The 16,857-nt window shown below is 38.8% G+C and overlaps 1 protein-coding gene across 1 annotated transcript in view; it reads left to right on the top strand.

Annotated features, from left to right (window-relative positions):
* Positions 1-12,831, top strand: part of camkvb (CaM kinase-like vesicle-associated b) — a 53,244-nt gene extending 40,413 nt beyond the window's left edge. Inside the window, exons 3-11 of the mRNA XM_053483654.1 lie at positions 648-779; positions 2,923-2,997; positions 4,829-4,967; positions 5,094-5,214; positions 5,735-5,810; positions 6,652-6,788; positions 6,895-6,973; positions 7,181-7,268; positions 8,453-12,831. Coding sequence (XP_053339629.1) covers positions 648-779; positions 2,923-2,997; positions 4,829-4,967; positions 5,094-5,214; positions 5,735-5,810; positions 6,652-6,788; positions 6,895-6,973; positions 7,181-7,268; positions 8,453-8,725 — 1,120 coding nt within the window. The 3' untranslated portion in view covers positions 8,726-12,831. The remainder of the gene's footprint in view (positions 1-647; positions 780-2,922; positions 2,998-4,828; positions 4,968-5,093; positions 5,215-5,734; positions 5,811-6,651; positions 6,789-6,894; positions 6,974-7,180; positions 7,269-8,452) is intronic.
* The last annotated feature ends 4,026 nt before the right edge of the window (positions 12,832-16,857 follow it).

The raw sequence follows: 16,857 nt of genomic DNA, 5'->3' as shown, positions 1-16,857 counted from the left end.
TCGATCCCTTAGTTCCAGTAAAAAGGAACTCTGAGAATTTCATGCTCCCAACTTTGTAGGAACAGTTTGGGGACGGCCCCTTCCTGTTCCATCATGACTGTACACCAGTGCACAAAGCAAAGTCCATAAAGACAAGGATGAGTGAGTTTGGTGTGGAAGAACTTGACCTTGGTCCTTGAGTCCTGACCTCAACCCGACAGAACATCTTCATGGGATGAATTAGCGTGGAGACTGTGAACCAGGTCTTCTCGTCTAACATCAGCGTCTGACCTCACAAATGCACTTCTGCAAGAGATGGCCAAAAGTAACCATAAACACACTCCTTGTGGAAAACCTTCACAGGAGAGTTGAAGCTGTTATAGCTGCAAAGGGTCGGGGCCAACATTATATTGAACACTATGAATTAAAAATTGCATGTTACTCAAGTTCATATAAATGTGAAAGCAGACAAGCGAATACTTTCGGCAGTATAGTGTATGTTTTAAACGTGCTTTGTAGGTTTACTGAAATGAGCGGTGGTGGTAGTGTGACCCAGGTTCTACATACTGAAGTTGCTGGTGCTAACCGACACACCCTGCAATGGCAGAGTTTATACAATGTTTACTACCATTTTCTCTTTACTGTTCATTTGTTTATTCTTTTTAAAGGGAAGAGTTCTGCGAGATCTTTCGTGCCAAGGACAAGACAACGTCGAAAATGTACACCTGTAAAAAGTTCCTGAAGAAGGACGGGAGGAAAGTGCGCAAGGCTGCGAAGAACGAGATTTTCATTCTGAAGATGTGAGTTCGGACCGCACCTCCAGAGACTTTGTGTTTAAGTCTTGGCATGTTATTTTTTTCCCCCCAAAGCGCAATTATACTTCTTCAATTTCAGTGCAGAAAAAAGGCATTGAAAATGTGTTGGAAAGCTTCACAGAGACGCAGTGACAGTCTGGAGTTGCTTCCTTGCAGATGCAGCAGTTCTGCCTAGACAGGGTGGTGAGAAAAGCAGAGACGCAGCAGATGTTCTTAAACTATTTCTGTGAGGAAGCAGACTGACGTCATTGTACTACAAACAGCCAGAACTGCAGGCTGAGATTCCTAATAGCCGGTCCCCTCCTCTGTAATGTGTCCTTTGTGTAGCATCATTTGCAATCTCCTAAAAGCTTTACTCTTTGCGATTAATAATAGCACTTCGCTGAGCATCTGAAGCAAAGTATTAGGAAATAAACAGCAGGGCAGGCAGAGGACTGAACATGGCTTTTTCTAAATGGCCATTCTCTCTGTACACTAATGCCATAATGAGAGCATCAGTGTGTTAGTAACTAGGTGTTTCTGTGGCCATACAATCGACAAGATGATGTAAAAAAAACTGATTTAAAGCCAGTGTTATAAAGACACAGAACAGGCAGAATGTGACATGATGGAAAAGCAATTTGATTCAGTTCGAATAAACAGTTTAATGGTAATAAAACCAGGCCTAAAATAAGGCCACGCCTCCTTCACTCTCACTGACAGATACAGAGACCACACCCCATGTTTTCAAATCAGCATCAAGTAGAACTCAATAGCAGTGAATAATTTTTATCTTCCAAGCTTCAGCCTTGTATTTGCTGTAAACCCGTAAACACACAGCAATCCCTGCAGTCTTATCACACATGACACACACACATATATATATATATATATATATATATATATATATATATATATATATATATATATATATAAGGGCCTTGCTCAAGGGCCCAACAGTGGTAACTTGGTAGTGCTGGACTTGTAGCTTCTTAAAATTCTCTCAGAGAGCTCCTATCTTAGCCTAAACAGTCCTAGCTGGGAGTCCTAGACTAAAAGTGATTTAGGAAACTTCTCAGAGCAATTCTGTGTAAGGAACGTACAAAACTCGTTATCTTAGTGAGGAGGTGTGGTTGACCCCATTGCCAGGAATGATGTCTACATAAGATCTTTTGTATGCACTTATTGTGAAAATAGAATATATGATAATAGAATTAATAGACAAAATTGTATAATCATGACTACAAGCTACTTTATACTGTTTTTCTGTTGTAGGCTAAATATCTTAAATATAATTAAGACAACCAAATGTTGAAAACGTGTTCACTTTTGAAGTAACCATTTTCCACACAGTAGTTACTATATTTAAGTTCTTACATATATTTATCATACTGATTTTATTACCTGTGATCCAATTCAGATTGATGGGAACAAAATGACTCAGCTTTTACCAATTTACATGATTACAGGACAGTCCATTAAGTTGTACTTTTGGATGGAATGAAGCCAACAATCCAGGAGAGATAGAAGAAAGTAAACGTACAAGAAAACCAAATTAAACAGAAGAGCAGTGTTTACTTTTAGCTTCACGTTCAGTGTTTGGAGAATGTTTCTTCTTTCTTTCATTTTGCCCTCTGCTATAGAAACTCTTAAGCCTCTTAAAAGTCCTTGCTACTCTTAATAATTATTACCTTAGGAGCTGTTTTTAGGGCTAAGATGTTTTGTTTTTTTATGTTTTTCTCTAAGATAACAAAATAATAATAAAAAAAAATCTTAGAATTATGACATTTTCTTAGAATTTCCCCTTAAATTTAAATTTAAGGGGAAATTCTAAGAAAATGTCATAATGTGACATAAATGTGTAATAATGTAATAAATGTGTATAATGTGTAATAAAAAAATGTCATTTTTTTATTATTATTTTGTCACTAGGAGCAACTTTTAGGCTTAAGAAGCTTTGTGAATACGCGCCCAGGTCGAATGCCCTAACCACTGAACTACCCCCGCCCCTCGACTATTATATACTTATATACTTGAATGAATCTCTAGCATTTTATGAGGTTGTTTGTTTGTTTGTTTGTTTGTTTGTTTGTTTATTTTTAATCAGTTTTTCCCAAAACATTTTCCTCTTTTCATCTTTTCATTTTAGGGTGAAGCATCCTAACATTCTCCAGCTGGTGGACGTCTATGAGACCAGAAAAGAATATTTTCTCTTCTTGGAGCTGTAAGTCCTGCATGAAAAGGTCTACTTTCTACAAACACAGCAGATTTCATTCATATCAGTTTTAAAGGGACCGACTTCGGCATTAGTGTGCACCTGCAAAAGTGTTGGGTTTCAGACAGATGGGGTGTTTCTCCTGTGGATAAACTCTGTGCAAATGGTTTATTGCTTTATTGGGATTTGGGGAACGGTTGCACGTTATCGCTTTGCTGAATTCGGTGATTGGCACAGCCACCAAAAAAACTCACTGGGTCCTCTCACAGGGACAGCTAAATCGGAAAGGTTTTACGATTTTGCCTTGCACTTTGCGAGCAAAAATTCTAATCCAAAGGGTTTTTTTTGCCAACAAAATTTAACTTAGAGTGTCTAAACGCCCTGGAAGGACTGGGGTTTCACTCTTTATTACTCAGCCATTGCGTCTTTTTATAGCACAGAACATAGTCTAGACTAGGCAACCATTAAAACCATACACAGGATGCTAAATCATAAATATACACAAGCCAAAAACTCACTCACTCACTCACTCATCATTTATACCGCTTTATCCTGTGTACAGGAGCCTATCCCAGGAGACTTAGGGCATGAGGCAGGGTACACACTGGATGGGGTGCCGATCCACTGTAGGACAAACACACCTAGACTCATAGGCTCATTCACACACTAAGGGAACACCAATTAGCATAACCTGCATGTCTTTGGATTGGGGAGGAAACTGGAGTATCCAGAGGAAACCCCTCAAAAACAGGAAGAACATACAAACTCCATGCATGCAGAGCCAAGGCAGGAATCGAACCTGGAGGTGCAAGACGACAGTGCTATACACTACATCACAAGCCATAAACCTTTGTTGTTGTTGGTCTTTCGCTACAGCGGACCATAGGGACCACACATACAAGCTTGGCACAGGTTTTACTCCGGATGCCCTTCCTGACTCAAACTTCCCATTTTATCCGGGCTTGGGACCCGCACTGCATCCAGTGGCTGGGGTTTGGGCACTGGCTGGGAATTAAACCCGGGCCTTATCAGGCAAAACACCTACCACTGAGCCACCAGTGCCCTGCAAGCCATAAATTTCATGCTAGTAACTACTTATCTATATCTATATAAAACACAGGCATTGAACTCTCAAACAGCACAGAGTTACATGGGTATACTAGTGAGTGCTTAGATGTGTAAAGGTAAGGCAATGCTATAATAAATATGATGTTAAGACTTAACAAGTGACCTGAGAAGGAGTTTCATTCATGAGGATGTATTTCCACTTTAATCCCTGTTCCTGCCAACAGTGTGATGCCTGTGTCCTGTTCTCCTGCTGGGCCCGCAGCACCGAGGCAGATCTTGAGGAACCTGAGTTTATGTAGCCTGAGGATATGTCAGGATATGAACTACTCTACCCAAATTTCTGTCTCGTTCTAATCTCACTCTCATCCAATGAGACTTCCCTCGCTGATTTCATTAGAATTGCTTCAGTGTCGTATTCCCCTACGTCCTGGCCACTGTCTATTCTACATGTTATTCCTCAGTGATTAAACATTTATACTTACAAGTCCTTGAAGTTAATCCTTCTTCGCATGATTTAGAAATACAAGGACACCATAAGGATCATGGCTTTAGCTTTGCCATGTTGAGTTAATTGATGTGTCCTTACTAACACCAAAAGCAAATGTTAGCATTTAATAGATTAATAATTAGACTGGTTTTAACTGTAAGACCTCAAAGCAGAGTCGTGAAGGTAAAAAAAGGAAAACATGCTACAAGCAAGCTACACGGATGAGCTTCCTGCTCAGGATTCGATCATGACGTGAACGTTTGTCGATCCTGCTTGCGTTTTCAGAGCGACAGGTAGAGAGGTGTTCGACTGGATCCTGGACCAGGGCTATTACTCTGAGAAAGACACCAGCAATGTGGTCCGGCAGGTGTTGGAAGCGGTGGCATACCTGCACACCCTCAATATAGTCCACCGCAACCTGAAGGTACGTGGCAATGCTCCCCCTGGTGGTCACGTGTGAGATGTTACTAATTCATTGATTTAAACGAAGTCAAACACATTACACAATTTTTTGGTGTTGTTGTTGATTTTACTGTTTTTTTTTTTTCAGTTGGAGAATCTGGTTTATTACAACCGTCTAAAGCACTCTAAAATTGTTATCAGTGATTTCCACCTGGCCAAGCTTGAGAACGGGCTTATTAAAGAACCATGCGGGACTCCAGAGTACCTGGGTACGAGGATTTACTGGTTGTTTTTTGAACATCTCATAAAGGTCCTTATAAAATGTAGAACCATAAAGGGTTCTTCTGTTGAGGGTGGTTCTGCCTTGCGGGTTCTTTGTAGGACAGCAGTGTTTCTGTTTAAGAAATATCTCTTACATATCCAATCAACCGTTGCTTAAAGATGCTTAAAGATCTCCTGTTTTTAGATTTAATTATATATTGTATATGACTTAAAAGTATAGCTTCAAATTAATATATCTGAGTAACAGTTTTGTTTCTGTCTAGTATATGTATGTACTGAGAATGTAATACACAACACCAGGTATCTGATACAAATCTCAGTGGTGTTTCTCTGCTCCAGTCCTGGTGACTCAGGTTTACTTGGACTTTGTGTTTAAGTGTCTATCAGATGATTATTCAATACACTATGCTGTTAAAATGCCTGTATAAAGTGCAGTTAGTAGGACTGGAGTGTAAAAATCGTAAGAAGGTGTGAGTGACCCAGTGCCCTATTTTGTGCTTCATTCAGCTCCAGAAGTTGTCGGGAGACAGAGATATGGTCGACCCGTGGACTGCTGGGCTCTTGGAGTGATTATGTACATTCTGTGAGTATCCAATCACAGGGCCTGTCTGAGGAACCTTAAATGAATGGATGAGGTCGCTTGATTAGCGCTAGAAGAAAATTCTTCAGAGGATATAAATATATAAGACTATATTACATACTATTATATATACCAATATTACCCAGAAACGCACCGCAAAAATAGACTGGAATGAAACTGAGGTAGGTAGGTGGGTACTGTATACTTTTACAATACTTTATTGATCCCAAAGGGAATCAGCATGTACATGCAATTGCAAAACTGTCAAATCATGTAGAGCATACAGTCAATAACAACAACAACAAAATGAATCAAGTAAAAATAAATATTGGAACATATTGAAAAAGACCCATGCTACAAAAAAGGCTAATAACAAAAATTACTATACCATACATACGTACATACAGTACATACATACATAAATATATACAAAGAATGAGATGAATGTGTGCCAAATATAGATGAATAAATGTGAATACTTAGTGTAACTGCATAGGAAGAGCTACTGGACAGGCTCCCACTCGCGTCTCCACCGTAAGTACTGAAGATTTGCAGCTTTTTATGCTACCAGAGTGAAAAGCAAAGGGCTAAAGTAAGGAAATGGGAAGCGAAGAGAACCAATCACTAACAAGAACCAACGAGAACGGGAAGCTTTACCCATATAAGGAATGTAAAAGATGGAAAAGGGGCCGGTGGAGAATCAAAATACCAGAAGCAACACATACAGAAATCTGATACAAAAAATATATAATACAGAAAATATTTCCAGACCTACTTGACTTGACTTATATCTGGAATTATTTTCTGTAGTGGACTCTAATTATCTTGCTAATTTTTCCCGCAGACTTTCTGGCAATCCTCCTTTCTACGACGAAGCAGACGATGATGATTATGAGAACCATGACAAGAACCTGTTCCGTAAAATTCTGGCAGGAGATTACGAGTTTGATTCGCCATACTGGGACGAAATCTCAGACTCAGGTGACTTTCCGAGACTGAGATACACCACCTCAAATTCAAAATGATGCCGTCTTTATATTTTACTGCCGTAAGTTACAGTAAGAGATATCTTCTTTTCTGGTTGCAGCTAAAAGTTTAGTAGCACGTCTCATGGAGGTCGACCAGGACCAGAGGCTCACAGCGCAGGAAGCCATCAACCATGAGTGGTACTCACATTTATTTATTTATTTAGCCTAGCCATGTTCTCTACACTTTATCTTGCTAAGGTGTGCATGTAGTTATTTATTGATTTATTTTCTTATATATATATATATATATATATATATATATATATATATATATATATTTTTTTTTTTTTTTTTTTTGATTGAAAGTTTTCTTGCCTGTATCTGAATTTGCTTGACATTCTGTAGGATATCTGGAAATGGTGCCTCAGATAAAAACATCAAGGACAACGTGTGCGCACAGATGGAGAAGAATTTTGCAAGAGCCAAGTGGAAGGTAATGATTTGTATTCAAGCCGTATTTAGTCCCTTAGACAGTCTTCACCTGGTGGAACTTGCTTATTGCGTCTTTAGGGGGTGGAGTGTTTTTCTTGTTTGCTAAGAGATATTGTAAAATTAATATGTTTCTGTAATACCTGACTGGATGATGGTTTTGCAGTTTGGGACGTGACACTGCAATACCTTGCAAAAAAATATCTTATCAATTGAATAGATCTCACATCCAACCAAACAATTTCCTAAAATAGATTTTCAACAAATCTAATATAAGATTATCAATCTGTAAGATCTTTAACTCCGGCGCACAACAGACACACAGACACGAGGCGAGGTCTTACGGGAAAAGGGATTTATTAGGAAAATGGGGAAGCAAAGGAAATTTAAAGAGGGAGGAAGAAGAGAAGGGAAGAAAAGGGGTGCAGGTGTGCAAGTCCAGAAGCAGAGCCGAGTTTTCACATTGTAACGTCGATGCAGTGATCTTTTCTCTTTCGGAGTTGCAAAGGCTCTTGGTGAAACCGAAAGGGCCGAATGCAGCATGGCGTTCACACACCTGCTGAAGGGGATTTTGGACCACGCCTGTCACTGTTTCATCCAATGTTTACAATTCTAATAAAATTTTAATAAAAAATTTCTCATTCTATGGACAGATAATTTATTTCTTGAAGAAATTATAGGCATGTTCACGTCAGGAACTTGATTCTAGAATATTTCACTATTTCACTATATCAACGTGCCAGGAATAAAGTACACTCAGTTAAATAATCAATGACAGGGACGTGTGACATAGCTGAGTTACTCCCCTGAAGGTAATTATTTAGTTATAGCACCATTCATGTACTGTAACATCTAGGTAACAAGTTAGTCCATGTTATTATTTATGTTACAGCAGATTAAAGTTTTATTATTAAACATATTTAATAATAGTTTATATTAAGATTTAAAAATGTACAATTGTACAAAAATAATAATAACAACATAATTAAAATGTCTTATTTGAATATTGTAATAATCTCAAAGGCAAGCAGTGGGCGGGGCTTAAACGATAAAGTTTGAATGATTGAGGTACAGTAGCAAACGTAAAAGCATAAAACTATATGTAATAGGAACATTCACACATATCTTTCTTACAAGATATTTCCTCTATTTCTCTTCCTCTGATCGTTGTTCTTCTACTTTTTTTAGAAAGCCGTGCGAGTCACGACCATCATGAAAAGGCTGAGAGCTCCGGAGCACGCCCAACCTGCAGCTCAGGCCGCTGAGGGAGCCACAAACCCTGCAGGAGGAGCGCAAGAAAATCCCCAAGCTCCAGCTGGGTCCTCCACGTCCCCTGCAGACACAGAGCCCCCTGCTGGTCTGGAGACACCTAATGCGGAAGCTTCTTCATCACGGTGCAATGGCGAATCTCCCGCTCCCCTGCCGTTCGCCACACAGACCGGAGACGAGCAGAACGGTTAAAAAAAGTCTGTTCCTCTCTGTAGCTTTCCCACAACCCTCGCAGCAAACCCCGAGCTCTGTAAATTAGCATCTTAGCATGGTCACCCTGAGCCTGCTTTGCTCTCACGGTAACATTAGCAGTGCCGGCGTCGTCTCGCAGAGCCTTGTCACAGTCTTTTCCTGAGCTTCGTCTTTTATCGTTACGACGGATGTATTTGCTAATCCTACAAGCCATACTGTCACAGTTACATATGCTAGAAAAAAAACTAATCAAAACAAACAAAAAAAACACCAGGATTTGCTTTGTGTTGATTGTGTTATACACATAAAGACTTAGGAAAAAAGAAAATAAATAGAAAAGGGTACTACTTTGCCACATTTGGGAACTTTTATGGGAATTTTTATTAAAGTAACAAACTCTTTGATGTACGCCTTATAATATTTGTCGCTACTCAGAGGTGCCAACATGAGTCTGAGTTATTAGTAAAGCTGTAGTATTTACAATTTGTGACTCCGCCAATTTAGAAAAAAAAAAAGCTTTTTCGCATGTTGCAAATAAATTCCCATAGCTAGAAGAATAAGGTTGTAAACAACAAAAGAGAAAAGGACGGATTTGCTTCTGTTTAAACTTAATACATTTCAGGACCCTGATCTCTTTATTTCTTTAAAATAAATGAGGAGCTTTCTTATATCAAATTGAATTGAACCTATCAAACTATTGTCTCGCATCTTTGCAGCATATGTTGGCACCCCTGGGTACAACGTCGGTTCTGTGCTCAGGAAAGCACGCCGTGGCTTGTTAGCGATTGTAAAATTCCTGTAAATACTAAACTCCAGAGAGACGTAGCCAAAAACAGCATGCGTTTTACGATTATTGTTTATTTCATACCGGTCCTGCCAACCTGTGTTTGTCGACAGAGATGTCTGACTATCGGGCCTTACACAGAGAGTTTTGTCCGCCGTTTTCTATGTCATATTAACATATTGAAATATTAAACATTACGTAACAGGAGATTCGGATGAAAAATGTACCACGTGCACGCTATACTTAAGCGATTTAGGTTGCAGGTTGTTTAATAAAAGTTAACGGATTTGACACGTCACTCAAATAAGATGTGAAGCTTCAGTGGCTCGACGAATGAAAACACAGCATTTACAAATCCGTTGTTACGCTACTGTATAAGGAAATGATTTTATTCCGTTATTGGCGTTGTAAGATAATTAGTCGTTTGTTTTTGCATTAACCATGCTCTGCTAATAATACGAGTTAAATTACAAAAGAGTTTGTTAGTTACATTTTTAACCATTCGATGTTTTAGCTGCTATGCATTCGAGGTCAGCGGTTTAATATTGCGTTAAACCAAATGCGACATCAAACACACAACTTCATTAAAGTATTCATAATACGAGACCAAATGTTTTACCCAAGACATGATTGGTTGCTTATGCTTGCTTTATGAGCTACAAAGCTAACTTCTAAAACTCAATCTTATTTTTTTCAAACTTGCTTTTTAAAATAACAATTTTGTCACATAGCAGCTCCACATTTGGACAAAAAATAATAATTCTGATGGTCCAAACTGACCAACTAAATATTGTTCCAGTGTTCAGCTACATGCTGAAGTTTTGCCCATGTTTATAAATCATATAAAATCCTAAACCTAGTCAAGAACAGTCTGATTGGGTTGGTTAACGTCAGCGATGTAGCCAGTAGCTCCATAAATGTCTTGACACAGTATTTACACAATGTTTGAGAATTTTACTTACTTATTAATTTATTTACTGTACATCCTTATTTACTTATTTATTAAAAACAATTCCCCATATCCCGTAACTTATGCTTAGGATGTTCGCGAGTTATTATTCCTTTCCTGTCTACACTCCCAAACGCTAACACTTACAGTACAAACCTATAGTATTTTATAAATGGTTGCATAAAATAACATATATGTGTGTAAGTCTGCGGTGAAACCTGTTGTAAACCTACAGATACGCATTGATCCATGGTATAGTATTAAGTTCTACTTTTTTTAACATATGTTTAAGATAATTTACCAGTATATATTTAGGCATTTCCATGCATTTTAGCATGAAGTACACAGGGAAACTCGGTTTCCTGCTCGGTTCCCTGCTCGGGTTCAGCCGGCGAGACTGGGGAGTTGGATATGTGTTTGTGTGCGGTGAAGTGACAGTGAGTCACAGTGAGAGTGTGTTCAGCATAAACCAGAGCAATAGTCGACCTACTGCGATACTGTGACTCGTGTTCCTGCTGTTCGCTCTTGCGCTAAATGTGCTCATGTTAGTCTCAGAATACCGGGAGGTTCGGCATTCCCCGCGTTCTAGTAATGTTTTAGCGAGCCCTCATCAACCCATTGGACACGGAGTTACATTGATACAGTACATCGACACCATTGGAGTCGAAACCTATGCTACGTTAAGACAAGCAAGTGTTACTCGTGTCAGCGTGCAGCAACTGCTACTATCACTGCTTGTGGGTGTGGCCTGTCCAGCACTTTGATTACGATCCAATAAAGTGCTGTAGGAGCTACAAATAGCTGTTAAACTGCCTAAATACAGTTGATAGTTTAAATACTTAAATTGCCTTCTGTTTGTCAAGTGCTAGCGTGAATGCAGCGTGGCCTCAGCTCTGTAGATTGTATGTAGATTTCCTTGCAATCCAATTTCCAACAGGAAACAAAAAGAAGCAATAAAGTATCTGTAATGTCAAGAAATGCAAGCTAATATTTAATGTGCTGATTATTATGTAGCCAACCTACCAGTAAATGGAGCTTTATTGCTTTAGCCTGCTAGTTTATTAGCATGCCTGGTAGTTAGCTAGCTAGTAAAGCTAGGTACAAAATAAACGGGTCATACCTATGGCCAAAGAACACTTTCAGTATTGCCGTGTGTCCACGCTAACTCTGCTACATGCTCGCGCTTTTGACATAGCTGATGTCTCGACTCGATGAGGGCACGCTGGAGACAGTTCTGGAAGGTAGGGCGTGGCTTAAAATCGTATATCTGTCACCTGAACTTCCTGTGTTGTCACGTTAGTGAATGTTAAGTGCCCTGGGTGCTTGTGCTGGCTAGCAGAATTACTGTACTGTAGCTAATATAATTTACAATTGATGCTAACAGTCAGCTCTGAACAACCGTTTCCACTAACAGATTACACACACGGGTTTGATTTAAACTTATATGGTGTCACTTATTCCATCCATACTTATTATCTTATAAAGTTAATCTGCAACAATCAAAACCTTCCTGCTAATAAATTTTTTTAAAGTCAGAGACTGCTAAATGGGCTAAAGCGTAGCGAAGCCTCTAACTGACGCAGTGTGTTTCTTTAGAATTTAATTGGCAGATTTTTTTTTAAATATCCCCAATTTGACAATTTCTCCATAAAAACTATTTAAAAAACAGTGTTTCTAAGAACTAGCTAGCTAAATATGTTCGCCATCTCCAAGCACTCGGGTCCTTTTCAGGCTAGCATAGCAGCTAGGTGAACAGAAACGTAGCAAAATGAACAGAAGAGGCTTTAGAGTTTGTGTTTTTAAAGGCCGTATTTATGGATTCCATTGAGAAAGTGTGTGTTCGTGCTGAAATCATGTATTTTACATCCATTTTAACACAAAAAGGGAACTATGTGTATATATATATTTATATCAGTGGTGCGTTTGTTTACTGTTCATGAGTTAATTCAATTAATTTGTCTTCATATATCTTTCATGTTGTATATTATTTGAAATGTTATCAAACTAATAAATGACTTGTTTTCTTTCTCTTTTTTCTGAAAGCGATAACCAGGAGGGTTTAGGGTAAAACCTTTTCATGTTACGTGTTGGGTCAAATTTTTACAAAATACATTTACACACTTAGACCGTAATAAAATACTGTGTTAATATGACTCAAAGCAATGCTTTTTTTAGCGCAGAACATTTGCATCATTAAGTGTTCGTTGTTGAGTTGTTGATTTTTTTCTTGTTGTAGTCGATACTGTGGTTGTTACTGGGCGTACCCTCTCTCTCTCTCTCTCCCTCTCTCTCTCTCTCATCTTTATCCTCCGGATCCTTCTCAGTGCAACCGTTTGATGGTAATAAATTTAAAATAATCACAACAATGCTAAAAAGAAAATAAAGTGAAAAACTAATCAATGCTGTGTGAATTTGTATTACTGTTATTTCGTTATAATCATGACAACTACAACACACAATGTGGAGTCCTCATGCTCCCAGAATCACTCTCTCACACTCTAAATTCAGGTGGTCAGCTGACTTTATTTTATTGGCCCATAACGTTGTTGAGTCTCGACCTGAGTAACTGATCAACCCCAGATCATAACACTGTCTCCAGAGGCTTGTACAGTGGACACTATGCATGATGGGAGCATCGCTTCATGTGCTTCCCTTCTCACCCTGACACGCCCATCACTCTGGAATAGGCTCAGTCTGAACTCATCAGGTCACATGACCTTTTTCCATCACTCCAAAGTCCTAACATTATTCTCCCTAAGAAACTAACGCCTAAGTCCAGGCCTAATGTTTTGAGTGAGTTTTAATCCAAACCATTTTATCTCAGAGATTGACGTCATATGGTTTTGACATTTAAACAGGCAGTTTTTGGACCCCCTTGGGAAGCAGGGGACTTTTGTAGTCAGGAATTACAGACATCTCAGACACCTCAGAAAGTCACTGGAGGTCTACAAAGTGAGTTATCTCTTGTTTCTTCAAAAAATGCAATCTTTTTGTCACTCTCACTTCAGTATCCTTATTCCGGTGTTTTTTGGTGTGTGACTCTTTACAGAAAAATGGCAAACTCGAGTTTTAATGGTTGTGTAATGGTCTGTTTGTTCACTGACAGATGGAGCAAGCTGTTTGATGAGAGGGAGGAATGTAGTGGGAGCACTGGGGCCTCTGGTGTTACTGTGGGTCAGTAAAAAATGGCTCATGGAACAAGTAGGAGGGCCCCCTAGTAGAATTTTGCTTAGGGCCCAAGGAAGGTTAGGTCTGGCTCTGGCTGCGTGGGTGTGTTAATTACTGCATGGATTCAGGCTGCAGAAACAGTAATAAAATCAGAATAATGAAATAGAAGAAACCTTCTGTATATTTAATTTATTTAAAAACATAAAGAAAATGTTGCTGGTGTGCTAGTGTAGAGTGTACAACCCATTGTCACACACCAGGTAGTGCCCTTGATCAGGGGTTAGAGAGGGATTTGGGATTCAGCCTCATGTTAAATACTAGTTAGAGCTAGTCATGAATAAACCAACACGGAGTTGATGCTAAACGACTTAGAAGTGATTAGTGCAGAGACGGCGTGTTGTTTAAGACGACATAACGTTATCAGATGTGTGTTCTTGCTGAAAGTGCTTCTGTGACTGGGTGTGAATGTGGGTTTAGTCAGACAGCTGCTCTCTCCTCAGTACTGCGGACCGTACAGACCTACTCTCACCCACGCTGAGACACACAGTTAGTGTCATTAACCACTGGACAACACCTGGGACGCGCCCACTCATACACAGAGTTACACCTCACAGTGCTGTTATCATCTATTATCACCACTCGTGGAATAACACCTCTCGACCAATCAGATTGCTTGGTCGGAAGTTGTTGTATAACCACCATTATTATTTTTATTCATTTATTAATTCTTAATCGGTACCATCCATCTATCCATCCATCCATTGTGTATGTTCCTTATCCCAAGAAACTCAGACCCATCACAGGAAACACACACACACACAGCCCCGAGGCAAGCTGGAGTCCGGAGGTGTGAGGCGTTATGGTAAGTGATGAGAACCACTTTTCACACACATTGTATATAAACAAATCTCTGGATTACAATGCTGGAGTCTCTCAGCGCTGTCATCCTGTTCTGCTTGTTCAGGCGATGTTGCTCTCATATCTGTGCTAGATGAGATTTGAGTAGTGTTTCTGTGTGTAAGATAATCTATTTTAGATGAATAAAACCTCTCAGGAAATAAAATACTATATATATATAGTACTACACACAATTTGGGAACACCAGTTAGCCTAATCTGCATGTCTTTGGATCGTGCGAGGAACCCAGAGTACACGGAGGAAACCTATAAGCAAGTGGAGAACATGCAAACTACATGCACACAGACCCAACTCGGAAATCGATCCCTTGACCCCGGGGGTCAACAGTGCTAACCACTAAGCCACCAAGCCACTAAGATGTTCCCAGACGGATGGAGATAATCATTAAATGGGTCCACTCGTATGTAGAGTGAATCATGAATTACTCCAGTAGACCCGGCTGTATCATTTCATCAAGACAGCAACAACAAACCTTGTAATGAATACTTGTCACAGACTTTCTTTCAGGTGTGCGTAAATTGCTCTAGTCATGTGACCAATGATGTCAATCCACATAAATAAATAATGGAATCAGTGGAATCTAAATTAATTCACACTTTGTCATTCAGTGATCGAACACTTTGTGCTTTCTCGAATAGAAGCCAACTTATGCATGGTGAGATTAAATCTTTCAGAAATAGTGACTCATGCAGCACATTACGCTGTGATAAAGGTTTTTTTTTGGAAATGACTCACCGCCCTCTAGTGGTTAATGCAGCAAAGTACAGTCTGTCCAGATGTGCCGGACCAGAGCTCTTTATACGTCCAGCAACAGAACCACTAAACAACCAGTGTGACGTCAGTTAGGGGCGAACCAATGTGTATTTAGGCAAGGATACACATAGTTCTTTTTTTTTGTATATGCTCTAACAATCAGATCATATGTCGGCCTCAGTATAAAGTTCCTGAGGTCGTTATTTGTTTAACTCGACCCCAGGAATTTACATTTACATTTAGGCATTTAGCAGCATTTAGCATTTAGCAGCAAGCAAAGTGCTTCGATATTTCCATCATTAAATACAACCTTACATTGGGTTACTAGGTTACTATTATTACTAATAACTGCTAGTACTCTAAGAAGGAAAAAGTGTATGTACATTCACGGTATTTGGCAGACACCCTTATCTAGAGCAACTTAGGTTTTATTTTATTGTACATCTGAGGACTTGAGGGTTAGGATGCTGGCTTAAGGGTTTAACTTGGTGATCTTGGATACAACTTCTTGGAATAAACTCGGATACATCTTCTGAAACCGTCTTGGGACCTACAGTATGGTGCTATGTCTTCACTAACTCCTACTCAAAAAACACTCTTTATTTCACTTCACTTGGCTTTCCACTGATGTAAACAAGTGTTGAACAGCTACTGGACTTATGGCTCAGTTTGTTCACTCGTACAGTGAAAATGTTTCATACGCCGAGGCAACTTTTTTGCAAAATTTCAGTTCTTAAGGAGAAAATTTGTAAAGAAGGATATGCTGAGGTTCCACTGTGTGTGTGTGTGCGTGTGTGTTTTTTTAAATCTAGAATATGTATAGAACTACTTTTGCGTCTCTACAACTTACTGCCAGTTTCATCACAGTCGTGAATATTACTATACAAACACTCACTGGTAATTAATACTGATTAAAGTCCAGCCTGGATGACTTCACCAATCAGGAAGTGTTATTTATCTTCTGGAACATCAGCTCATTTATTTACTGAGGGACCCATTGTTTAAAAAGTATTTGCACCCCTTAGACCCATAGTTTTCATTAAAAAATATAACTGGTATTCTATCATACCTGATTTCTCTTCTTTCTTTTATTTCTTTTGTTCATTTTCTTACTGCTGGTTGTCTTATTCTTTTTACCACATTTTCGTCATCATAGTAATTTTTTCTTCTTTGATCAATTGATGTTTAAAAAAAATACAATATAATGCATTGTTGCCTTTTTTATTTTCTTATTTTGTACTTAATTTTCTCCTCATTGTCTCTTTTTTCATCCTGTTTTCATTTTTCTCCTTCAGTTTTTTTTCTTTTCTTCTTACTTTGTTATGTTTCAAACTCCACATGCACATTTTTTAATTGATAAAAAGAACCAATCTATTAATTAATTTCTATTTCTTCTTTATTTTTCCTCTTTTTTTCTCTTTATATTTTTTGTCTTACTTTGTCCCTTTTTTTCCTAATTTATTTTTGTTTTTTATTCTTGTGTTTTAAGTTCTTACCATTTGTACTGCATTGCATCCTCTTTCTTTGTCTTAATGATTTTTACTTCTTTCACTTATTAGC

The sequence above is a fragment of the Clarias gariepinus genome, chromosome 23 (assembly GCF_024256425.1).
Source record: "Clarias gariepinus isolate MV-2021 ecotype Netherlands chromosome 23, CGAR_prim_01v2, whole genome shotgun sequence".
NCBI classification, from domain to species: Eukaryota; Metazoa; Chordata; class Actinopteri; order Siluriformes; family Clariidae; genus Clarias; species Clarias gariepinus.
This window is presented reverse-complemented; position numbering and strand designations above follow the sequence as displayed.